Source organism: Canis aureus, chromosome 22 (genome assembly GCF_053574225.1).
Source record: "Canis aureus isolate CA01 chromosome 22, VMU_Caureus_v.1.0, whole genome shotgun sequence".
Taxonomy (NCBI): Eukaryota; Metazoa; Chordata; class Mammalia; order Carnivora; family Canidae; genus Canis; species Canis aureus.
The window spans coordinates 50,862,418-50,888,997 of NC_135632.1; the positions used below are offsets into that span (position 1 = coordinate 50,862,418).

The 26,580-nt window shown below is 42.9% G+C and overlaps 1 protein-coding gene and 1 pseudogene across 1 annotated transcript; one reads left to right on the top strand and one right to left on the bottom strand.

Moving 5' to 3' along the window:
• Positions 1 to 871: 871 nt before the first annotated feature.
• On the bottom strand, positions 872 to 12,671 carry LOC144294215 (KRR1 small subunit processome component homolog; annotated as a pseudogene).
• Positions 12,672 to 12,696: 25 nt separating this feature from the next.
• On the top strand, positions 12,697 to 26,232 carry ZKSCAN7 (zinc finger with KRAB and SCAN domains 7). Its single transcript, XM_077866015.1, has 6 exons — positions 12,697 to 12,848; positions 14,727 to 15,267; positions 19,079 to 19,247; positions 20,696 to 20,787; positions 21,109 to 21,235; positions 23,078 to 26,232. The coding sequence occupies exons 2-6, from the start codon at positions 14,845 to 14,847 to the stop codon at positions 24,526 to 24,528; spliced, it is 2,262 nt and encodes a 753-aa protein (XP_077722141.1). The 5' UTR covers positions 12,697 to 12,848; positions 14,727 to 14,844; the 3' UTR covers positions 24,529 to 26,232.
• Positions 26,233 to 26,580: the final 348 nt, after the last annotated feature.

Sequence of the window (26,580 nt, forward strand, 5' to 3'; positions counted from 1 at the left end):
AGATGCTGAACTCAAGAAAGCAAACTTAGGGTTGCTGGAGGGGAAGTGGGTAGATGGAAGGGATAATTGGGTGATGGGCATTAAGGAGGGCACATGATATAATGAGCACTGGGTGTTATATGCAACTGATAAATCACTAAATTCTATCTCTGAAACTAATAAAAAATATGTATATATAAGGAAAATACTGATGGATCTACAAACAGAAATAAATAATCAGAGGAGGACACCAACGTAGCTCCCTTAGAAAGATATCAAGCAAACATCAAAACAACAAAAAAACTTTTTATTTTTTTATTTTTTATTGTTGTACAAAAAAGCGTTTTAACCCAAATTTAGGTTAATGGGAGCTTTACAATCTATGTTTCTGAATTTAAAAAAAATTAACACATATTACTTTTACAAAAGGGATTATATATTTCTTCATTTCCCCCCAAAACCAAAAAATCTTTTAGTATTTTTCTTTTTTAAAATTTTTATTATTATTATTTTATTTATGATAGTCACACAGAGAGAGAGAGAGAGAGAGGCAGAGACACAGGCAGAGGGAGAAGCAGGCTCCATGCACCGGGAGCCCGACGTGGGATTCGATCCCGGGTCTCCAGGATCGTGCCCTGGGCCAAAGACAGGCGCCAAACCGCTGCGCCACCCAGGGATCCCAGTATTTTTCTTTTTTAAAAAAAGATTTTTTTAATTTATTCATGAGAGACACACAGAGAGAGGCAGAGATACAGGCAGAGGGAGAAGCAGTTTCCCCGTGGGGAGCCCTATGCGGAACTCGATCCCAGGATCCCGGGATCACGACCTGAGCCAAAGGCAGACACTCAGCCACTGAGCTACCCAGGTGCCCCTTTTAGTATATTTCTGAGGATTTAGACAATCTATTCAAAGGGATTAAATATGTACAAGATAGAAGGATGACTGGAAGTTTCATAGCATCAGGATTAGATATAGCGTTATTCCAAGAAACATAGCTGCTTGGCCCTAAAAAAATAAAGTCCTGGGGCACCTGGGTGGCTCAATGGTTGAGCGTCTGCCTTTGGCTCAGGTTGTGATCCCGGGGTCTGGGGTCCTGGGATCAGATCCCGTGTTGGGCTCCCTGCCAGGAGCCTGCTTCTCCCTCTGCCTGTGTCTCTGCCTCTCTCTCTGTGTCTCTCATGAATAAATACATAACATCTTAAAAGAAATAAACTGCTATACATAGCCAATCACCTTCTACAGCTAAAACTGCCTGCCAGCCTTTTTCTGTCACACAGAATGACAAGATCTGTGATCTGTGCAGGGCCGGGTTCACTGGATGGCATGGGATAACACGCCAGGCTGAATTCTCTCCCTGTAACAGGGGCTACTATACAATCAAGGGGTTGGAAAATCTGACCTAAATTCACTTGCACAGCTCTATTTTCTCTACCATTGGTTTTGTAAGGAAAAAAAAATTGTGTGTTTCTGTCTATGCATTAACAACAACAACAACAAAAACATAAGAAAGAAGGGTACCTAGCCCGCTCAGTTGGTAGAGCATGTGACTCTTAATCTCAGGGGTCATGAGTTCAAGCCCCACATTGAGGATAGAGTTTAAGAAAAAAAAACTATAAGAAGTAGACGAAAAGATTGGCAGATTATCTTTTTAATTTCTTATTTTATTTACATTTTCTTATATTTCTACAATGAATAAGCACTATTTGGGTAGCAAAGAAAATGATGTAAAAGAAATGCAGTAACTGCCAAATCAAATTCTCTGGAGGAACCAATGCCCACCCAAGGGGTAGGCCATGGCAGTGAGGGTGCTGCTGACCCCGGTTCGCTTCCCATTCTTCCTGAGAAATGGCAACCCTGGGGCTGGACAGTGGGCTATTAGAACTCTTGTCCTCGGCCAATGTACATGATGTTCCTATCGGAGAGTAGGTGGTGGCTGGTCCCCTTTCCACAGTATCTCTAAGGCAGCTATGCTGATCACTGCAATAGACAGGTAACATAAGTCAGCATCCTATCCTTGTCACTTGCACTAAATTCAGCAGCAGCAGCAGCAGTTCTGCATGCCCTCCAGATTGGAGCAGGTTGGCTTTAAGCACTTCTACAAACTCCAAACTTCATTTTCCTTTGTTTTCTCTCTTGACTCCAACAAGGGGTACCTCTGTCTGCGAACTTACAAAGCAGCTAAAAAAAAGGCATCAATGGACCCAACACTTTGAGTTATTTTCCTTATGGTATCATTGCAATTGGAGACCATCTTCCCTAGGGATAATCCAAAATGTTCACTGCTTTTCCTCTGAGGGTAGGCTATATTTTTGTGATTAAGACCAGGGATTTGGTCTTTTTTTTTTTTTTTTTAATAAAGAACAGCTATTTATATAAACACAATTTTGAAGAATGACACAAACTCAGAAAATGTAATCAGAGTATTCCTTCTCACATAGGCTATTAAAGCCCTAGTATTTCAAAATCCTTTACAAAAGGAGATAGCTTAATGAGTTCTCGTTCAGGGACTTTTTTTTAATGTTACTTTTTCTTCTTTTTTTCATCTGTTTCCATTTTAAGCTTAACTTCTTCAGCTGAAAGAGCTCCCAGTTTCTTATTCTTTGCTTCCTTAATCTTTTCCTTGATGGCAGCCACATCAATTTTATTTTCAGTAGAAGCTTCCTTTGGTTTCACAACTAGTTTTTCCTTAGGTGGAATAAAAGCTTTGTTTCTTTCCTCTTTTCTCTTACTGAGAGCTTCTGCTTGTTTAGCCTTCCATTTTCTAACGCTACTTTTGACTTGCCTTCAGAAAATATTCACCACTAGCCAATTCTTTATCAATTTGACTCTCTGGCTGTGGTGGTGGGAATGGTGTGTACTCTTTCTTTTCTTTTTTTTTTTTTTAATTTATTTATTTATTTTTAATTTTTATTTATTTATGATAGTCACAGAGAGAGAGAGAAGCAGAGACACAGGCAGGGGGAGAAGCAGGCTCCATGCACCGGGAGCCCGACGTGGGATTCGATCCCGGGTCTCCAGGATCGCGCCCTGGGCCAAAGGCAGGTGCCAAACCGCTGCGCCACCCAGGGATCCCTGTGTACTCTTTCTTGACAGTTTTCTTCTTTAGTTCCTTGCGTTTATTCACATTTTTGTGCTTGAACTGTGGCAAGAATCTTTCCCAACTTTGTGATCTTAATTCAGAATCTTTTGCCAACTCTCGTTTAGTCATTAAGGTTTTAATGTTATAAATTGGATGAATATTCTTCATAGTATCTAGGACTACTTTTCAAACCTCTTTTAAGCCACTAAAAGGTCCAATGACTGAAACCGTGTTTCCCTGAACCATAATATAACAATTTGTTAAGAGTTCCAAAGCCTTTAATCTAGATCCTTTGGGACCAATGAGATATTGTCTTCTTTTTACAAATCTTTCTTTATTTGTTACTAAAGAACCTATTTTCATGATGTCACATGCAATATCATCCTGAAGAATTCGTACTGCCTATTCAAATGAAACACTTCTTGCCAAAAGTTTTATTAGGTCTCTGGCCCTAATGATGATATATGGATCGAAAGCCTTCTTTGTTGTACAAACAGTCATACTGCCCTCGATCAGGTCCAGGGTTGCATTAATGTGATGTTCATTCAAGGCTTTCTGTACCAAAGGCCAGCACTCTTCCAAGTAAGACTCTATATTTTGGGAACAAATTTGCAAAACTGCTCTCTTCCAAGAATCCTCTGGGATTGTCCTCTTTAGAAAAAGCCGGTTCCTTCCAACCATCAGGAACAGTGAGGAGTTCTGATTCATCTCTGTTCTCTGGCTTTGGCTGCTTGGGACGAAATTCACTTCTCCCATTGGCCCTGGCTAGCCTGTTGATGGAGGAGGACACCATCTTCCAGGATTTGGTCTTAATAGACATTCTCTTCCAATAGGCCTGGTAGATACCAATTAATGTCTAATTGACCAACCTGGCCATTCCCCCACCCCAAATGATCAGCTGCAAATGTGTTCCAAAAGGAGATCTTCCTCCCTCTCCCCCTCACTCTGAGCTCTTACCTGACCCTCCCTCTGCAGCTTTCTCAGTTGGGCTTGAACCATTCACCCCCAAGCCACCACAACAATGCCTCAGCCCCCCGAACCACCACCAGGCCAACTTCTCCAGATTTAGTGGCAGCCCAACCACCACTCATACATATCATCATGACAGCCTATTAATAACATTGCTCTCCCTCTCTAGGAAGCTGGGAGATCTTCGGGGCTCTCTGGTCTTCGAGCTCCAAGATTTTATCAGCTTGTTCCTGAGCTAAGGTGTCATGGTTTCTACATTCATCCTAATACCTGAGGAAAGTTAGCATGGAATTCATCTCCCTGAAGATACAAGGGAAAGTGAAGAGATCTGCCATATAATCTTACTATGCATTGTGTTGAGTTTCTTAGGGCTGTTATCCCCCCCCTTTTTTTTTCCCACAGAGCCACCTAGAGATAGCTACCACCATTTTATAGATAGAAGTAACTGAGGCTCAGATAGGTAAAGCCACATGCTCCAGACCGCACAATTAGGAACTGTTACAGTTAGGAGCTATAGAGCTGAGAAATGGTCCCCCAAAGATGCATCACGGTTCCCCCTCAGGAAGAAAGCACTCTGGGGATATAACATCAGTGCTACATTCCTGGCAACCTCCAAGTCCAGCTTGTGCCCTGTCAGTGTAGGCTGGACAGCCTTGTTGACTGTCCTTGTTTACTAGAATCATTTCAGAGTTGGTGACATTATCATATAGTCTGAACACTGCCATTTGTGCGCAAAGTGCTATGGTTCAGAGAGCATGATGGAAAGATCTAACTTATTCCTTAAGTGCCAGCATCAGATTGAGGTGGTAATTTTTCTCATGACCTTGGAACTAGAGAAATTTTCCCAGAAAGAGGGTTTAACACCAAACCTCCTCTTCTTCCACCTATCCAGAGCATCTAGATTCCCCTCTTATTCCACCTACATGGAAACCATCAGGAACCTTCAGTGAGTGACCTTTGGCCACATATTTTCAAAAATCCCACATGGACAGTGGTAGATTAGTTCCCAAAAGTCAACAAGGTCTTACCTTTTCACCACTCCTGGACTCAGGAGTATTGTTCCAGACTCCAGAGTCATAAACCCTTTCCTTTCTATAGTTTTGAAAATCATGTATACCTTTAAGTTTGGAAGCCCATTCAAGACACCTGGAGGTTTCTGTGGATGGGAAGTCAGAAAAGAAAAAGCTTTTGCAGAGGTGAAGAAGTGAAGAAGGGAAAAAAACTTTAGCCTAAGAGATCCATGCACTAAGCCTTGCTTAGAGGAAGTAATCTGTCTTTTTTGTTCTTTCATTCCACACATGACCACGGGTACCAAGCAACATTCCAGGGACTACAGGAAGCTGTAGGGTATACTAGAGAACACTCCAACAACGCCATCACATCCTCAATCTCATAATCTGTTCATTCTTTTTGAAGCATTTTTAATAACTTAGATTAGCGTTTGTTTCTTTCACTAAAAGGTAAGTTATAAAAGAACAAAGCCTGCATTTTTCTCACCACCACTCTCTCCAACATATAGTAAGTGCTCTCATGCTAAATGAGAATATGAATGAATGATTGAGAATTTAACTTCCATTCTCATCATTGCCACTGTTCAACAGTAAGGCTGTTTATTAGACTGGGGAATCCAAGAGAAGCCTGTTTATGAGGACAGGGATGTGAGGTTTGCAACTCCCTGTCTGGTAAGATAATCACTTGATGTCAATTTTTTAAAATATTTTATTTATTTATTCATAAGAGACACACAGAGAGAAAGGCAGAGACACAGGCAGAGGGAGAAGCAGGCTCCATGCATGGAGCCTGATGCAGTACTCGATCCCAGGACTCCAGGGTCACATCCTGGGCTGAAGGCAGGTGCCAAACACTGAGCCACTCAGGGATCCCCTCACTTGATGTCAGTTGACATGATTTTTATACCACACCCCCCAAAGTGACCATTTTACCCCCATTTATATATCTCTCCCCTTGGCAGTCAGAGGCAATTTGGGGAAAATATAGAATTGTTACAACAGGGATGCAAAGAGAATGAAATGAAATTTAGTTTTGACATCTGAATAAGATACTTGAAACTGCACATCAGAGATGGTAGTCTTGAAAATCAAGATGTTGATTAACAAAACCCAGTCAAAGAGCAAAGGTTAATGGTTTTCCATACATGTCATATTAAAAGAAAGGGGGGGGTAATATAAAATTATTTTAGGGCTGGGACAGGGAAGAAACATAGGGTCGCAAGTGAAATGAAGAAGCATAAAGCAGGAGGAGTTTGATGTGTCCTTCTGGAACTGGAGAGACCATAAGGAGAGGAGGGAAGCACATATGTGGAGTGTACCAGCTTCTAATTGTGCATATATCATTGTTACCAGTGACTCAAGACCACTCCCTCGAAATTCAAGTCCCCACTGCTGTGGCCAGGAGCCATCTGTCAAGGGTCTTTTTTCAACAGCTGCCTACAGATTAACCTTGTTCAAACAGTAGGAGAGACATGATCTATGACCTGAGGCATGCACAGCCTATCCAAACCACCTTTTCACATAGGTCATTTGTAAGCATCCTAAGACAAGACAATGGTCCTGGTGGTCTAAAGAACAAGCACTTCTCAGAGTATGGTCTGGGGATTCCTGGGATTCCTAGGACACCTTCAAGAGGTCCACAAAGTCCAAATTATCTTTATAACAATAATAATAACAACAACAATAATAATGTCACTCTCCTCCTTTACTCTCTTTTTTTTTTGTATATTTTTTATTGGAGTTCGATTTGCCAACATATACCTCCTTTACTCTCATTTTGAGTATACAGTGGAGTGTGCAGAAGATATATACATATCTGTCATAGTCCAACAGACTGAATGTAGGAACATATATGAAAACCTAGACATCTTCTATTAAATCAGTCTTTAAAGAGTTAGAAAAATGTATAACAATGCCATTCTTCTATTTTGTTTTATTTTTTATTTATTTATTTTTTTAAATTTTTTATTTATTTATGATAGTCACACACAGAGAGAGAGAGAGAGAGGCAGAGACATAGGCAGAGGGAGAAGCAGGCTCCATGCACCGGGAGCCCGACGTGGGTTTCGATCCCGGGTCTCCAGGATCGCGCCCTGGGCCAAAGGCAGGTGCTAAACCACTGCGCCACCCAGGGATCCCCTATTTTGTTTTAGAAAGTAGTTATTTTTCATAAAAAATATGTTGTAAGTAATGTAAATATTAACATGTGATAGGTTTATATAATCACTAAATAAATGAATAAATATTTTTAAGTGTCTCACTTTTACATCTAATAAGTAAACCTCAAGAGATAAAACCCCACAAACACAGCTCTTTAGGGTCCTGAACATTTTCAGAGTGTCAAAGATTTCTAAGACTAATGAGTTTGAAAACCACTAATCTAGAAGAATGACATTGTGAAATGGGAAAAAACTCTGCACTTGGGTGAGAATGAATAGAACCAAATGAAGAGTAGAAGCCAGTTCAGTAGAGAAAACCTACCTATTATGCCTGCTAACCTCTAAGCATCAAAAGGACTCAAGTCTAGACTATTTGTATCTTTATTCCTCACAGCTAACCCACTGACTGGCATGGTGCAAAAGAAATATTTGTGCCATCAGTAATCACTCAAGATAGGCTGAGTTTGAGATGCCATGAGACATCTAGGTAGAAACAAGTAGGGAGACAGATGTATGAAGTTGGAGTTCACTGTAGTAGATATTTAGATTTGGAAGTCATCGGTTTGTGGGAGGTGGGTGAAACAATGAGCTAATTCAAAGAAGGAAAGCGTGAAAAGTGACACGAAAAGAGGGTCAGGAAAACTCCAGGGAACACTGACATTTATGGAGTGGATGAAGGAAGAGTTTGGTCCATATTGAGAGCCCAGTAATTGTTTGATGCTATATACTAGGCAGGGTGTGTCAAAGAAGGTGAACTGAGAGTATGTTATCACTGACGTCTAGGTTGAGGGGATGCTCAAGGAAGTAAGAGTAGCCCTGGGGCAGATATTCTAGGTTGGCTTACTTTTCTTACCTATTCATCCTTTTCTTCTTGACTACTTTGAGTTGTAGCTGTCCAATTGGGTAGCCACTAGCCATATACACCTATTTAAAGTAATTTAAATCAAAGAAAATTTGAAATTTCCTCATACTACCTAGCTACATTTCAAATGTTCAGTTACCACAAATGGTTGGTGTCTATCATATTCTTAGAACAAATATAGAAAATTTCCATCATCATAGTACATTTTATTGGACAGAGCTGCTGATGTAGAGGCAAGAAACTGAAAATATTCAGCCTTCTAAGCGAACTAAGGGTGGCCATATGTTTAGTTCTAATATGTAAGAGAAAGTTTTGGGCGAAATTGTCTCTTTTTTTAAAAAAAATATTTTATTTATTTATTCATGAGAGACACAGATAGAGACCTAGGCAGAGGGAGAAGCAGGCTCCCTGCAGGGAGCCTGATGTGGGTCTCGATCCCTGGAACTGGGATCATGCCCTGAGCCGAAGGTGACGCTCAACCGCTGAGCTATCCAGGGGTCCCTGAAGTTGACTTTTATCACAAAACTTTTTAAAAGCCTTCTGGGGAGATAATTTGACCTTTCCCTTCAGTCCTACTTGGAATGTAGATGCAATGTTCTTGGTATCGAGAAAAATATACTAATTTGCTAAAGCTGCTGTTTTTGAGGTTTCCATTACTGCTCAAAGCATTATTCACTGATACAGAATTTGGAACTTGTAGTATTCCCCAGAGGACATCTGTAGACATTTTTTATTGTCACAACTGGATGGGATGCTACTGACATCTAAATGGGTAGAGGCCAGGAATTCTACTAAAATCCTACATGGCTAAGACAGCTCCCTACAACAAAGAGTTATCTGATTCAAAAAGATTAGGATTGAGAAACCCCATTATAGTAGAACACTGCTGGTGACCCTGGTTATACAGTGGAAAAGCATTCATTCAGTCACGTGTAGTCCACTGCACTGCAGACCACATGCTGACTAAAGCTATAACATTAGAGGAAAAAAACAAAAAACAAAAAAAACAAAAACAAACAAAACAAAACAAAACAAAACATTAGAGGAAATTACAGGAAAGACTCAGAATTTTGGTATTTGCTCTTCTTATTGCCTTCAGCAGAGTCCTATGAGAGAACGATTAGAGATTTAAGAATATACATCTTTCCTAAGTGGGTATTATCTGCCTGGGATTATATGAGAACCCTATAAATTGGATCCAAAAAATATACAGGCTAATTTTAGATTGGACTGAATTTACTGCTCTAGGTGCACTTATCAGAGATTTTGGACTTAAGTAAACTAAAGTGGTAACTGCTGGATTAGTTGACTAAAGACTGTTTAATAGAAGATGGCAAGAATCTTATATCTGCTTCTGCATCAATCTATTGGGATATAATAGATATGTATATGTAATAATAGCTTGACTTCAATGAAGTTGACATTTCAGAAATTGCTTGAAGTAATGTAGACTAGAGGAAAAAAATCCAAAGACATAGGTGGGGAAGCCAGCTATAAGTTCATTTTTTAGACAGTGTTTCCAGAGATGTTTAGTGGTTAGCATCTGCTATGAGTTTTGAAATTAGAAGACATCACAGCAGTGTGAAATTGCTTGGAACTCAAGTATGTGATCAGGATTAATGAGATGAAACAAAATTCTGAAAAGCGGTCTAGAAAAATCCAAACTTGTTTCTCTTCTAGAGAGAGAATATCTACATTTATTTTATTTTTTTAACATTTATTTTAGTCCTAGAAGCAAAGAGCAAACATAAGCCAAATTCCAAAATATAACTGACATTTTGAAATTGAGAAATTTCTACTAGAGCTTTACTCTCCAAACTTTATTGTGCATCCCTATGACTGGAAATGACTGGAAAACAAGCCCCTTCTAACCCTAAAAAGTTCTTAGAGAGGTATCAGATTTCTTCATGGAGAACCTTCCTCTCAGGCTCTATCCATTTCTGGAGAGTGGAAGGAACTAGAAATGACAGAGAATTGGTGCAGGCTTAACTCATTATAGGTGAGAAACCCCTAAGGACAGGATTGTTTCAGACCCTACTATGAAAGAGAGGAGGAAAATATACTCCTGTAAATGGGGGAGAAACAGCTTGGCCCTTCCATAATGTCTCCTCTAAGAGGAAACATCTACTCATTTAGGGCATTCTGCATGCTTAATCTGTAGAAACACTAGTGTGCAGAACATTGATGTTATTGGGGTATAGGGTAATGCACTAGCTACTCTTAGAAAAGATGTATGCTTAGCTAAGAAAGAGCTACAAAGTCAGATGGAGGCATCCTAGAGGCCTCAGATGTGGAGGGAATTTACAAATTCCCTAGAATATCAGGGTTCAGCTTCTTCCTGGCTCTCTTTCCATTTTTTAAGTAGCAATAAGGAATGTTAAGTATCACCTGTTCTCTAAAGTGGTGTCACAACAGGATCATCAGGAGGTATGGTGGTTTGGGGGCACAGAGATTTTATACATCAAAACTAGAAATCACATCACTGTTTTTTATTTCCTACAGCTTACAAAAGGAAATAACTTGAACTGAAATGATTACCCCTTCCCAAAAATACATATATCTTGATATTTGACCATATTGTCCTCTCTTCCCCAAAACCTGTCCAAGTCCTACTTCAAGGCTCAATTCAATGCTATTCCCTTTGAGGCTATGATCTCTTTCAAAATCAATCCCTCCCTTGGCTCTCTGAATTTTATGTTGGCTATAAAATACTGCATTTTGCCAGTCACCCATATCTGCCGTGACATTTTCAAGGTCTACTCTTACTCTCTTATCTCCCTTCTAAAATGCAAAGTTTTTACTTAGTTGTCTTCCTTATGTTTATATAGTGCTTATTAGGACATGTCAAAGCTCCCGACTTACCTCACTTAATCCTCCCAACTGGGAGGTGTCAACAGGCATGGTGTTTTTTTTTGTTTTTTTTTCCATTTCACAAATGAAGAGACTTAAGACTCACTGGATACATAACTTGTCCAAGATAACAAATTCTATGCAGTTAAGTACAGAGCTCAGGTCTGTCATACTTACAAGGCTGGAAAGAAATCTAGTCTATGTTTGAGACGCTTTTAGAAGAACTTGGATTTCAAATCTGAGATCCAACAAACCCAGAAACTGAAAGATTACAACCATCAGTGTCAAGTTTATTCTTTCCAAGACCAAAATGGTGCTTCCAGAGAATCAAAGTCATGGAAATTGGCTCAGAAAGAGGTCTCTGGAATGAAAGGCAGATCTTGGCTTCTATCGTCCTGTGGCCCCATTTCCCCACCTGTAAAATAAGAAGATGGTGGCTAGACTAACGAGTCTAAGGATCCTTCGTGCAGTCCGTGAGTCCTCACTAACAACTATGGTGGCTGGGACTTGTGCGTCGGACGGCCTGGAAATGCTCTTTCCAGTTTGCAAATTTGCAGCCGGAAGGGCCAGAGGCAGAGCTGGAGATCGGGTGAGAGGGTTGGGGTCTCAACGACAGGCCCAGAGCGGGGATTTAGCCAAACGGAGTACAGGGGGTATGGTACCTGCTCTCCTAAAACTCCTAGGGTAGAAGCCCCGGGAAGGAAGCGTGGCAAGTCGGGAGGGTACTAGGTGTGGAGGCGGACGCCAGCGTTCCAACCAAGCAGGGTCGCGCTGATGCACTGAGATCAGCGTTAGGTCCCCACCGCTCTCTGGGCTGGTCTCAACTACGTCACCAGTGAAGGTCAATACAAGCTCCAACTACGGGCGGAGGCAGCCGCAGACAGCAGCTCCCCTCTGCAGGGGAACGAGGCACACACAGCAACACAGCCCACCCCTGCCCAGCTGCCCCGCCACCAGCAGGGGCTTGGGAAGGTTCGTGAACTAGAGATGCGCCGGGAGCGATTCCTTCGTGGTCTTCGGGCCTTGGAGCGACTTCCAGTTCTGTTCAGGAAGCTCGGAGGCCTGCTGGTCTCGCTGGTCTCCACGCCTGACATGGGCTTCCAGGCAGCAGGACTGTGAGGGTCCCTGAGGCCCCCCCACGTCTAACTCCAAGAACTGCTTCTGTGTGCAAACCATTCTTCCAGGTGGAGAGCACCTGGGTGACTCCTGCCACCCAGATACTAGACAAGTGCAACAAGGTTATGTTGTCCGTATACTTTTGCAGTTTTTATCTGCACCTCGGCACTCCGTCGGGGCCTTTCCTTGGCCAGATGTCCAGGGCTTACCTCTAGGAAACAACAGCCACATCCATTGGCCAAAGGAGCAGTCCCGGGCCTGTGTCTTCCTTAGTAAGACGGAGATGCCCCTTGCTTACTCAGGTCGGGAGAAACTGCCCTGGGCATCACACGCACAGCAACAACACGGGAAGCCTCCGGATTTCCCAGGCCCTTGCCCTGTGGGGTCTTGTCTGCAGGTTACCCCCGCCAGCGTTCACAGCCCGTGAAGCGGTTTTCAGACGACAGAAACGTCTCTGAAGTCGGGCGGCAGCGGCAGGGCCGGGGGCGCGGGGGCGGCGCAGGCCGGGACGCCGTCCGCGAGGGGCACGTGCGCGGCGGGCGAGCTCACCGGAGACTCCGCCCCCTCGTACTGCGCGGCGCCCGCCGGGAGCCGGGAGCCGGGAGCCGGGAGCCGGGTGTGGGGTGTGGGGTGGAGGCGGCGGTCCCGGCGCCCGCGGTCCCGCCCGCCCGCAGGGAAGCGCGCACCGCCCTTCGCCGCAGGGATTTCCGGGATCCTGGAGGGGCCGGAAGTGCGCCCTGCTCACGCTTCCGGCCCGGCCATTGTTTTGGCGTCTGCGGGCTCCGACTGCGTTCCGCGCCCAGGCCCGAGGCGACTGCACCCGGGTGAGCGGACCGGGGTGGGAGGGAGGTGCCGCCCGGGCCGGGGACGCGCCACAGCCGCCGCTCCGTCCCGCGCCCCGGACCCGGTGCCTGGCCGGGAGCCTGCACCTGCCGGTACAGCGGGGAAAAGGCACACGTGGCCAGGTGAGCGGCGCCGCAGAAGCCCTGGTTTAACGCAAAATGTAGATGGGGATTTTCCCCACCTTGCCCTGAGAGACCATACGAAGCATCAGAAGGGGGTCAGGCAGAGTCTTGAAATGTCAGACGTGTGAAGTGTCACTTGGAGACCCGAAAGTGCAGGTGGTGAGAGTAGCCCTGAGCGTTCCGAACTGTTACCGAAGTAGGAAAATGATCAAACTTTGTACAGGTGTGGGATCTCAGAGCACAATTAACAGTTATTTTAGTTTTGTTTTGTTTTTACAGAAATTGAAACCTAGAGAGAAGTAGCTTACCAAGGTTACTGAAGTGCGTGGTGACTAGCATAGATGCCCCGGCTACCGCCAAGGTGCTGATTCTCAGAGTTCAGTATGTAAACTGGAAGAAAGTTTTCTCCCACTTCGGTGTCAGCCAAATGAACCACATTCATTCGTTTACCAGACGTGTACCTCTGTGTGCCCTGTACACACACTTACAGAAAAAGATGGGGAATCAGGCCTGCACTTTGAGTCCTTCTACAAAATGGAGATGCAGTGTGAACCACAAAAACAGTGTGAGAGGTGTTCTAGTAGAGGTTTGGATGAGAAAGGTACTGTGGGCTCACTGAGGCAATAACTGCAGGCAGCGGGGAGAGATCAGGAAGGTTTTCTGTGGGAGGTGGTTGAGTAGAAAAGGTCTGGCATTTATTTGCTCCATTGGGTTCCTTTCCTTCAGTGGCTGTCTACCATGAGGGTGTGAGTGGTACGTTCTGCATAAACTAGTTAAAACAACGATGTTTTAGTGAGAAGTACAGAGAGGGAGGTTACTAGATTTCTTCCTACACGGGGCAATCGGGAAAGCAAACATTCAGGAGAAAATGGTATTTGTTTTGGGTCTTGACAGGTGAGTAGAAGCTTGTCAAAAATTGAAAAAGAAATATCCAAACAGGGCTAGAGTATGAGTGGCTTCTAGCTGTGTCTCCAGAGCTTTAGTCCCAAACTCGGTTGTGCATCTCTGTCACAATGGAGAAGAGTAGAAGAGCTTTCAGCGTTAACTTCCATCATAGGTGTACTTGTAAATTAAATATAGGTACTGTTTTACAAATTTCAATACCCTTTATAAAACATAAACTAAATATGAGTTAAGTAACAATTTCATGTGTTCTTATATACCCTTTGGATCATCTTGCATATTGCTCATTTGGAGATCATTGCAGCCTCTCTGGCCTGGGTACCTGGGGAGAGTGGTAACGTATGTGTCTAGAACAGAGCCCAAGGCCCAACTGGTAAAGGGCTATGAATGCTAGGTATAGACATTTAGGTTTTATCATTTTGGGTTATGAAAGACACTGAAGGTTTAAGGAGGGACATCCCTTAGAGAGATGCTTAGAGACTGCCCTGATTGTGCCTCATTTTTTCCCCCTGGAGCTTTGGGTTTTTTTGATTTTGGGTTTTTTAAAAGATTTATTTCTTTGAGAAAGAGCAAGCGTGTGCACACATGTGAGTGGGGGGAGGGGCAGTGGGAGAGAGAAAGGATCCTAAGCAGACTATGCTAATTGCCAAGCCCCACGTGGGGCTCAACTCATGACCCTGACATCATCACCTGAGTGGAAACCAAGAGTCAGATGCTTAACTGACTGAGCCACCCAGACATTACTGGAGCTTTGGTTTTTAACTGTGGATGGTCTGTCATTAGTCTAGGACTCCACACTCTGGGATTCTAATTTCTGTCTTGATATTTCTGTAGGTGACACCCCCATCGCCCTGTGCCCCCAACTCTGAAAACAGTTCCTGAGACCTGAAGTACAAAGCATCATTTTAATTGGACAAACTGCAGCTGAAACAAGTTTCCCTTTGAGGTCCCAATGGCCACCCAAGGCAAGGGAACTTTAGGCCTCATCCCTAGGGGTGCTGTTTTCCAGAAACAGGAGGGCCGCCAGACCATGAAGCAAGAGCCAGGGAGCCAGACCTGGGGTCAGGGCTGTAGTCTCCAAAAGAACCACCCACCTGTCTGTGAAATTTTCCGGCTGCACTTTAGACAGCTATGTTACCATGAGATGTCTGGGCCACAGGAGGCACTGAGCCGGCTCCGGGAGCTCTGCCGCTGGTGGCTGATGCCAGAGGTACACACCAAGGAGCAGATCCTGGAGCTGCTCGTGCTGGAGCAGTTCCTGAGCATCCTACCTGGAGAGTTACGGACCTGGGTGCAGCTACATCACCCTGAGAGTGGTGAAGAGGCTGTGGCTGTGGTGGAGGATTTTCAGAGACACCTCAGTGGACCAAGAGAGGTGAGCAGATGAGTCTAGAATGCCATCTGGAACCATTCTCTAGTGCTTGGATTAGCCTGAGAATAGTCATTCTCCATTCCCTAGGCTCTAGGCTGGTTTGCCCTTAGGATTCCTGAGCCAGTTACATGGGTAGAGAGGAAATAGTTTTGTGCTTCAGGCCGTAAACAAAAATACAGATCCCAAACAAGCTCTGTGCATCATGTTGTGAAATACTGTGTCATGAGCCTCCCTTCAACCTGGAGATCTACACAGTACTCCCAGCAGATAGAAGATCTACATACTGGTTAGAATGGGGGAGTGTGGTAGGGAGAAGTAGATTTCTGGGTATGTTGATAACATGGGCCTTCATTTGAAAAGTTCTCATTACTTCCTCGGACTTTGCAGAGTCTGTTATTTCTCTTCCTGCATTTTAGGTTCTTTTTAAGAGGGGACATTTCAGGGCCTCATAATCATTTGTTTCTTTTCTAACTCAACTGGGGTCTCTCTCACTCTCTCTCTCTCTTTTCTTTAATCTTAATTTTAGTTTACCCTGTTTCATAGAGTTTTCTCAAATTTAAAGCCAAGGTAATTCAAATTAGAGGAAAAGTTGGAAAGTCAGCCGTAAGATAAAGGGGAAATCTGGCTTCTAGGACCACAGGGTTAACTAGTTCTATGGCCAGACGTATCAGTCAGGGATTAGCCAAAGAAGCAAAACCTGTAGGAAATTATATGTTATATATTTATATTTGTGTATATATTTATATTGTTACTACAGAGTGGCTTATGTGGTTATGAGAGCTGGTGGCGCAGCTCTGTAGAGCAGGCCATCGGGAAAGGTCAACCAGAATGCAGGCATAGGCTGAAGGTGCTGTCAACGTGCAGAATTACTTTTTCGTGAAACTTTCAGCTCTGATTTCAACGTTTTATAACTGATTGAGTCAGGCTTATCCAGATGATCTAGGATAATCTTTACTTAGAGTAAACTAAATATGGATTTTGATCACTTGTACAAAATACGGTCATAACACCCAGATTAGTGCTAAATTGACCATCACACATGGATAAGTCATTTCTATCTGAGGAGTCTAAAATTGCTTTCTTGTAATTAACCAAGCAGAGTGGATTAGGGTCCCCTCTTCTTTTACTCCTTTGAACTTTACCAGGGAAAACTAGTATATTACATTTCCCAAGTACCCAGCATATCATTTTATCCATAGCTTAAGAAACATAGTTAAAATATTTATGCCTAGGGAATCAGTTCCAGTTGATTGGAGTCTGAGGGCTACTCCATTTTCCAAGAGTACCAGCTTATTTGGCATTAAATCCATTGTCAACCATTATTTCTTCATATACAAAAGTAAATACAGGAATAAATCAGCCATCACCAGGGTCTAGAGAGCGATTAGATTTAACAAGTAGCTGAAGAAATTGTTTTGAGTGCCGTTTACTGAGGAGGGTGGAAGAAAAATTTCTTTGTTTCCCACCTTTGTTTGCTTTAGCTGAAGAGAATGCCCCCTCCATTAAAACTTAATCTTTTGTCCAGGGAGCCTCAGAAACAGGTGACTAAGTCACAGACTTAAGAAAGTGACTAATAGTTGACAGGGCAGCTGAACACTCTTGGCTCCTGCTTAGGAGTAGGGTCTTGGGACTTCCATTTCTTATTCTGCCATTATTGCGAGCTTAAGTTTTCTGATGTGGAAGACATGAGATGGGACTGAGCACAGGCAAGGAAAATGTATTTATGGCTAAATGAATAAACAATCTTTTACATGGCAGTTTGCCAGAGGAGATTAGGGAGTATCACTGCAGATCAGAGTCATTCCGCTCAGCAGGAGTGAGGCTGGAAAGGACTGTAGAGTAATCCCTGCTGGGCTGCAGAATCATGCAATGTGTATTAAATGCTTTTATTTTCTGTATCTTATTTCAGCTTCTAGCAGGGCTGAAATATGGCTTACAGATTATGCAGAGTAATCATACCTCCATTTGACAAGTGATACAAGCGCAGAGAGGTTGATTCATCTAAGATGGCAGAATTAGTGAATGTTCTCTCTGTCCCTGAGCTCTAACTGAATTACGGTTTTTGTTGATTCCTACCAAGTGTAGGAATCAGAATTTTCCAGCTCCCTAGGTTCTAAGCCACTAGTTTTTCCCTACTATCTTGCTGTGGAATGCCATATAGGAATGAAAATTGGAATGGGGTTTTCTTGCCTACAAAGAAAAGAAAGGCAGCTCTGGTGGCTCAGCGGTTTAGCGCTGCCTTCAGCCCGGTGTGATCCTGGAGACCCCGGATTGAGTCCCATATCAGGCTCTCTGCATGCAGCCTGCTTCTCCTGCTTGTGTCTCTGCCTCTGTGTGTGTGTGTGTGTGTGTGTGTGTCTCATGAATAAATAAATCTTTTTTTTTTTTTTTAAATAAATCTTAAAAAAAAAAAAAAAAAAACCTAGGAGTCTGAGTCCTAGGTAATGAACAGAACTGAACCTGCATTTAATTGTTGGTGAATTTCAAGTTTGTATTATCATGATGTAGTTAAGATCTATCTTCCAGTACCCACAGAGCTGTATTTAAGAGCTGTAACTCCCATTTATAGAAACTGTCCAGTGGAGACTCCAGGGAGACTTCTGGTTCTAGGACTATGCTGGAGAGATATACAGTAAAGAAGAGAATCTCCTCACATCTCAGCAGATGTAACCCAACGGGGCAAATCCATTAGGGTTTGGGAAGAACTTCCTTTCATTTTATGCTGTATTATGTATGTGCCGGTGCAAGCAAATAAGCCGATAAACGTGATTCATTTAGATGGTATTTTAGGTTTTCAGCTCCGAATGCTGGTGAAAAAGTAACTATGAGATTGTGAGGAGCTGGTTTGATGACAACAAGCAAGGATTAGAAATGCCTGTGCTTTGAGGTATTCTCAACGTCTCTGAAGATTGGTGTTACCTGATTTTATTTATTTATTTATTTATTTTTTTGGTGTTACCTGATTTTAATTGACTTTTTTATATAATTTTGGAGGGATAGTACATATTGAAAACTGGATTTGCAGATAACTCTAAAACCTAGTAGTAAGTATCAAGAGGGTAAAAAATTATCAAGAGAAAATCAGTCAGCGAATATTAACTGAACACCAGCATTGGGCCAAGCATTGTTCTAGGAGTGAGTGATCAAGACAAAGGTCTTACCCTCAGAAAAGTTTATATTTTCACTGGGGAGAGAAATAGACAATAAAGGTATAAATAGATAATTTAAGGGTTAAAGCATATAGAATATGTAATCAGGTAATTTGAGAGCGAGACTACCCTTTGTCAGCGTGGTTAGGAATGGCTTCTCTGAAGAGGAAACACATTCACTGAGAAAAATTAGAAAAGCTCTCTTGAGGTTTGTCAGCCACTATTCTGGGTTCTTCTGCTTTCAGCCTCAGTAGTATCATATGTGCATGTATAGGTATGTATACCTTTCATTTATTTCCTACGTACTTCTGATTGGTCTGTTCTATAGGCTAAGGTCACAGGGAGTGCATAGAATGCTCTCTTGGCTCCTTTTTCTAGATTGTTCTCCATAAGTAAATTTGTGTCTAAAGAATTGACAAAATGGAAATGGTTATATAATCTGGTCTTCAGGTTCCTACCAAGAGGTTCAACAGAGGGATAGCAAGCAAGATTGCAAGCTATAGATTCTGCTTTAACTATTTTTTCCCTAGTAGGCTATACTGGTGGGGCTAGGACATTGGCTGTTCTTTTCCCTGGCTTCTTTTTGGGGGTGTTTTTTTTAGAGGTTTTGGGTTCCAAACCTTGAAGGATACTCTTTTGAATCCAATTGTGATTCCTATCTTTAGGATTCAGCTCCTGCACAGGAACAGGAAATGCATTTGGAGGAGACAACAGCCCTGGGTACAACAGAAGAATCTCTTCCTACCTCACCCTTCAGTGAGGGTTCAGCCTCTAGAGCCCGCCTGGAGCCTCCTCATGACCCAGGGTCACATCTCTTCCCCAGTGGGCACTCTGGTACTCAACTCCCCAGCTCTGGCCTCAAGTCTTATTCTCCTCAAGTCACCTTTCCTTTATCCCTGACCTACCCTTTTGCAATCCCTCATTGCCCCGCCCTCTGTCTTCCGTTCCTGGTGACTTTGTCTGTTCCTTTTGCTTATTCTCTAATCATTCATGTATTTAGCAAGTTTTTGTCAAACACATGTCATGGATAAGGCACTTTGGGGACCAGAGATATATTGTACACAGTCACTGCTTTCAAAGAGCTTATTACCTAGTTCACAGAGAGTCACTCATACCTGCAAGAGGCGTCATTGTAAGATACAGTGAGCGATATCTGTCCCCAGATATCAGATGCCATGAAAATGATGTCCAATATGGACATCGTAAACATTATTATGGGCTGGTTGGGTAGCAGAGACTTCATGGATGAGGTAGCATGACAGTGAAAAATTGGGGAGCAAATTGAAGCGGGGTGGGGAGAACTGGTAGGCACCAGGGCAGAGGATACAAACAAAGACTCTAGGGTTCCTTGGAACCCGCTAAGGTGGATGAGGAGGAAGTGTTTTGGGAAGTGCAGGGTCTGCTTCTACAGGCCTTTGTGGTTAAAGCTAGAAAATTTTGCTGGAGAGGGGCTCATGTGTTAGAAACAATATTTTGGGAGAATTGATGTGACTCATGGGACCACTGTGGATTGAATGGTGAGACAAGAGGCTGGGAGCCTCAGTAAGAAGGTAGTGTGCCAAAACAGATGTGAGGTCATCATTGCCTGAGCAATGCTGAATGGAATAGAAATGGACAGACGTGAAACATGTTGTGGAGAAAGAATCCATGGAACAATGAAGAGGATTGAAAATTACAGAGTTTGGCCAATATTTGGATTCAGGAAGGGAGAGTGGCAAGAATATCCATATTTGACTCTGAATTTCAGGTGATGAGGGACACCCAAATGAGATGTCCGGTAGGTAGCTGGAAGCCTGTAATAGGGGTCTAGAAGAGAGCTAGGAACTGGGAAGGCAGGCAGCATTAGGGCATTGCGAGTCAATGAGATCTGTGACAGCAAAAAGGGATGCTGTGAGGCCTGAGTGCCTGCAATGTCCATAATGAGAAGGAAGGGAAAGAAATCAGTAATGAGGGGCCAGAAATGTGAGGGGCACATCAGGCTGGCCTGACACCAGGGAAGCCACAGGGAGAGAAAGTGGGCAGAAGTATAGCTTCCTTCAGAGAATTTGAAGTGAGGGAGGGCTGGGAGGAATGGCCATTTCTGTTTGACCAGGGACCCTCTGCACCCTGAGAATAACACCTGCATGGAAAATTCACAGCACACTCAGAATAACGCCTGTATGGAAGAGGGATGAGAGGCAGTGTGTGGAGCTGCCTGGGTTCTCTTGAACCCACTCACTGGGACACAGACCCTATTGGAGCCGAGGCAGGGCTTGTTCTCACAGCTCTCTTTCCTCCCTCAGGTCCGTGTGCTTCGCAGGTGCCTGCCCTTTCCCAAGCTGGGAAGTCAGGAGACCAGGCAGCAGCAGCTGTGCTTCAGATGGTCAGGCCCCAGGTGAGCTGGACTCTGTCTTCCATGAGTTCCCAAGTCTGTGGCCTGGGCATAGCTAGCGCTCATCTTCAGGGCTCTGGCCAATTCTGAGACTACTCCTGCGGTTTCCCTGCCTAATGACTTCCTCTGGAATTAGGTCCTGCCTGCTGAGTTCATGGACTCTGTCTGGGCCTGGACTTGTCCTTTTAGATATGTCATCCCAGCTTCTGTCCCCTATCAACCCTTTACCCACCAGGCCCCCACCCTGGGCTCTTGATACCCTGATGTGTCTGTCTTCAGGCTGGGAATATAATATCCCTGAGCGATAGAAGCTTGTCATTCCAGGTGTCTGCAGCGTACGAGTTCCTGTCTGTGGACTATACTGAGAGGAAGTGGAAAGGTCCGGCAGTCGGTCAGAGAGCCGTGTACCGGAGCATCATGCCGGGAAATTATTGCAGCGTGGCCTCATTGGGTAATGATTTCTGTTCCCCAGTAGTGTAGTCTGCATTCCTTTCTTTACATTTTCTTTGCTACATTCTTTTTTGTTTGTTTGTTTACTTGTTAAATTTTTATTGTGAAAAGTTGCCAACATGAGACAGAGCGGAGAGGATAGTGTAATGAACCTCTCTGTGCCCATCGCTCAGCCTTAAGTTATCAGCATTGTCTTTACTTCATTATTAATTGGCCTAAGGTGGTTTATTTAGAAGTTGTAGTTGTAAGGAATAGGGAGCCGCTCACATTATTGTAAGTACTGTGTTACTTCCAGTAAGGCTGAAGGAATGGAAACCCTGATCAAACAAAACCCACCAGCTAGAGCATCCTTTGGGAAACAGGGCCCTCAGCAGCAACAGCAAATAATTTTTATGCCAGGGAATGTCAGGCAGTTGCTCCCTGCGTATCTCTTTTGTCCTCCCACTGCTACTCATTTTCTTCACTCTGAATCTTTTGTCCCCTCATAGCCGCTGCATTATTAGACTTTCCGCTGCCACAGTTTCTGCATGCAATGGCTCCTGATGGCTGGGCTTCTCTCCATGCGTCATTTCAGCTTAGATCTCCTACTTGTTTTAGTTTTCTTTCTTTTGCCCTATTTCCAGCTCAGAATTTACTTAGAGAGGGACTCTAAGGGTGGTTCAGCCACTAAGTGTCATCTCTGTTTGGGCAGAACTTTGCTCCTGGCCGCAGCAGAGGCTGAGGTGTAACATATTAGAGAAGCTACACTTGGGCCTCGTGCCCTGGTCTAGTCAGTCATGGTATTGACTGACTGGTATTGAGACCAGTTACTTGGCACAGAGCAAGGACAGCTTCCTGGAAGGGAGTGTTTTCAGGACAGGTTCTCTGGTTGGCAGGTCTAGGACAGTAGCCAACATGACAGAGGGTGGTGGGCTCAGGAGTCAGAGAGGCAGTGATACCTGTGACTTTCTGTGTGCTGAAATGCCACGATGGCTTGCCCTGGTTAAGATACGATTAAAAGGAACCAACAGTTTTGTGTTTAGACGTGACTGATCGCTTGCTTCTTCCACCATTTCCAAATTCTAAAGGAAATATTTAGCTGTTCAGTTTTCTATGATTCCACATTATCAAGATACCAAAGACATGTTTTGATTCATATTTCAAATTATCAGTCCCAAAAAAAAAAAAAAAAATTATCAGTCCCTTTCTTAATTTTTATAGGAATGCAGTCCTTGCAGTATGACTTCTACCAGTCCATTGCTCCAGAGACTAGAGGATCCCCCCTTTAGAGCTCTGCTGTCCCTTCCAGTACTTTCCTCCAGCTTTCTGAGCCTGTGGCTTCTCTGAATCTTGTCACCTGAATCTTCTCACATGTGAGAATCACTTCTTTTGATACGTTTTTTTTCCCTGAATGTGTTTGCCCATACTGTTTGTCATCTTTGATTTGAGGTATTTGCCACTCCTCTCCTCAATATTTTTACTGGGAACCATGGAAACTTACAGCATCTTGTTGGAAAGGACGTTATATAGTTCATCATTTTACTAGGTGACTCCTGTGAGGTCACACCACCTTTACAGTCTGCTCTCTTGCCTTCTGGTTGTCTTTTAACTGGATAATTAACTAGAACAATTAATGGGCTGTGTCCTGACAGCCCTTCTTCCACCCTCCCCTACTGACCGTCTTTCCCCTCTTCATCTTTCTGTCCATGAAGAGAAGCTTGAGCTATTTCCCATTTTTCTCCTGTTCAAAATGTGTCATCTCCTGATGTGAAGGTTTTTTTCAGGTACGTAGACTCCTGATGACTCTGTTTCCTCAGTAGGACAAGAAATGTGTAAAAGTTGTTTTCTTCTCTTTTGGCCGCAGGTGACACTAGGATGCGGTGTTCAGAGTTGCCTGTGAAGCTGGCAGTTTCTAAGGGACCAGAGTCATCTGATGGGACGTCAAGAGGGCTCTGTGCAGTAGTTTCTGGGGAACCAGAGGCAGGAGCTGCCTGTGAAGGTACTTCAGAGAAGCTGGAAGGGCAACCCTCAGATGAAGAAGGGAGCAGACTGGAAAATGCTTTCTTCAAAATAACACATGAGGACAAAGATAAATCCACAAAAGGTGGATGTGATGAATATAAAGAACTTGGGAAGCATCCACACCTGTCCCCTAGTGCTGCAGCACATCAAAGAGTACTGAAGGGACAGAAATTATATCAATGTGATGAATGTGGTAAAGCTTTCAATCGGAGTTCACACCTCATTGGGCATCAGAGAATCCACACAGGAGAGAAACCCTATGCATGTAGTGAATGTGGTAAGACCTTCAGGCAGACCTCTCAGCTCATTGTTCATCTCAGAACCCACACGGGTGAAAAGCCCTATGAGTGCAGAGAATGTGGAAATACTTACCGGCATAGCTCCCATCTTATTCAACACCAGAGACTCCATAATGGTGAGAAACCATATAAATGTAATGAATGTGCAAAAGCTTTCACTCAGAGTTCCCAACTGATTGACCATCAGAGAACCCATACTGGGGAGAAACCTTATGAATGCAGTGAGTGTGGTGAGGCCTTCATTCGGAGTAAAAATCTTGTCCGTCATCAGGTACTTCACACTGGTAAAAAACCTTACAGGTGTAGTGAGTGTGGGAAAGCTTTCTGTTCTAACAGAAATCTTATTGACCATCAGAGGATCCACACTGGGGAGAAACCTTATGAGTGTAATGAATGTGGCAAGGCCTTCAGTCGGAGTAAATGTCTTATTCGACATCAGAGCCTCCACACTGGAGAAAAACCATACAAATGTAGTGAGTGTGGGAAAGCTTTTAATCAGAATTCTCAACTTGTTGACCATGAGCGAATTCATACTGGAGAAAAACCTTTTGAATGTAATGAGTGTGGTAAGGCATTCAGTCTGAGTAAATGTCTTATTCGACATCAGAGACTTCACACAGGCGAAAAGCCATATAAATGCAAGGAGTGTGGAAAATCCTTCAACCAAAACTCACACCTCATTATCCACCAGAGAATCCACACTGGTGAGAAGCCGTATGAATGTAATGCGTGTGGGAAGGTCTTCAGTTATAGCTCTAGCCTCATGGTACATCAGAGAACCCATACTGGTGAGAAACCGTATAAATGTAGTGATTGTGGGAAAGCCTTCAGTGACAGCTCACAACTTATTGTGCATCAGAGAGTTCACACTGGAGAGAAGCCCTATGAATGTATTGAGTGTGGGAAAGCTTTCAGTCAGCGTTCCACTTTTAATCACCACCAGCGAACTCACACTGGAGAGAAGCACTCAGGTCTGGCTCGCTCAGTTTCTTAAGATGTAATTTTCCAAGGGACTTTGAGTTAAGCTTTTTTTATAAGAAGGATGTTTACTGTGATCTCTTAAAACTGCTCATCAGAATGTACCATTCTTTACATGCTTTCTGGTGAGCCATGAAGGTGGGAGGGTGGGAATCCTCATGTGTAATTGTTTCCACTGTTAGGGAAGTAAACATTACACATTTCATGTACTGGAAGTTTTTTTAAATTATTTTGCCCCACTCTTTCTCCCCCACCCCCATTCTTTTAATTTGTGAAAAATCTAACCTATTGCTGATTGTGCATCCTATCATCAGATTGTGTGCTTTCAAGGACAGAAATTAGTTTCTTATTCTCCTCCACCCCCTCTGTTTTATCACTTACACAAGTCATATTGCAAGATGGATCCTTTCCTTTTTCTTGGCTGAGGCCCTCCCCTATATAGTTTTTACACTTCCATTCTAATCCAGACCAACCTCATTTGTGTTCCCTACCTTAAAAAAAGGTGGGATCTAATGTTTGTTAGATTCTTCCAGATCCCTCTCATCTCTGAAAGACCGTCTTGACATGCTTCTTCATCCCTGTTAAACTTCTGTTCATTTGATCTCAGTCCCTCCAAATAGTTGTTGCTACAGTATGCAACTATTATCAAATTACCTTGTCAGTTATTCTGAACTTAATGTGTATGTGTGTATTTTCATATCAACCTGTCGTAGGCTTTTTCAGGTTAGTTATGGTATCTGTTCTCTTAGTACATAAATAATAATTTTCATATAGTAGTTGTTTAATAAATAAATTTTTAAAACTCTGGTCTCCAGTTGGACCATCCTTAAACTGGGTTTGATATCCCCTTCCCCACCCTAGTCAGACTAGACTAGAGGCTTCTAAAGACAGAAGTGGTGTCTCATCATAGGATATCACAGAGAGGGTCCTCGTTGATATCTTCTACATGTATTCTTAGACATCTCACAACTGGTACTTCATTGTTGGTTTTTGATAAATACTCTATTGTGTTTAGGAAGTTTCCTTCTATTCTTGTTTTTATTTGTTTGTTTGTTTATTTATTATTTTTTAAGTAGGCTCCATGCATATGTGGGGCTTGAACTCATGACCTCAGGAATGAGAATGACATGCTTTACTGAGTGAGCCAACCAGACACCCCTCTATTCCTGTTTTTAGAAAAAGCAAGATAATACAGTAGTTAAGAACACTGACTTTGTGCCTAGTACCCTAATTCAAATCTTGGCTCCAACTACTTTTCTAGTTGTATGGCCCTAGGCAAGTTATTTAGCTCCCTTGTGTGTCAGTTCTTCCATCTGTAAAGTAGAGCTATGCCTGTTAGGATAAAATTAGTACCTAAGTGTTAGGTATTTAGAACAGTACTTGGCCCATAGTACCCACTATAGCAATTATCATTATACTTACAGTTGATAAGTTCTAATTAAGTTTTTTAAAAAATCTTGATATAATTTTATGGGTCACGTCCTTTATTTTTGTAATTCATAGTTTTTTGAGAAGTTTCCAGGTAATTGAAATTTCCTAGAAGTCCTGGAATAAAATCTATTTGTGTGTGGTGATTTTTTTTTTTTTAATTGGAGAACTAGATTGAATTTACTAAGGTTTTGCTGGCTTTCCAAAATGTATTTAGAGAGTGTATTTCTCTTTTATTTTCTGAAAGAGTTTGTATAACTTGGGAATTACTCATTAAAGGCTAAAAATAGTGGCCAGATCCTTTTTCGCATGGGAGGGAATTGGGTAAGATGTAGCTTTAGCAACACTTTGATTTATTCAATGGTTATACTCTTTAGGTTTCTCCCTCTGTGTAAATTTTGGTAATATATATCCAGAAATCATTTTTATTGGATTGTTAAACATTGGCATGAAGGACTCAACTTTATTTTTTAAACATCAGACTGAATTTATACCCCGGAGATAGTTCAAGTGGTCAAATATGATGGTAAAGGTAGTAGGAGCTGGACATTTACTCTCTTAGCTCTTATGGACAGAAAAAAAATATTCCACAGCTATACTCTATATCCCCAATCCTAATTATTCAGCTTTTAAATCTAGT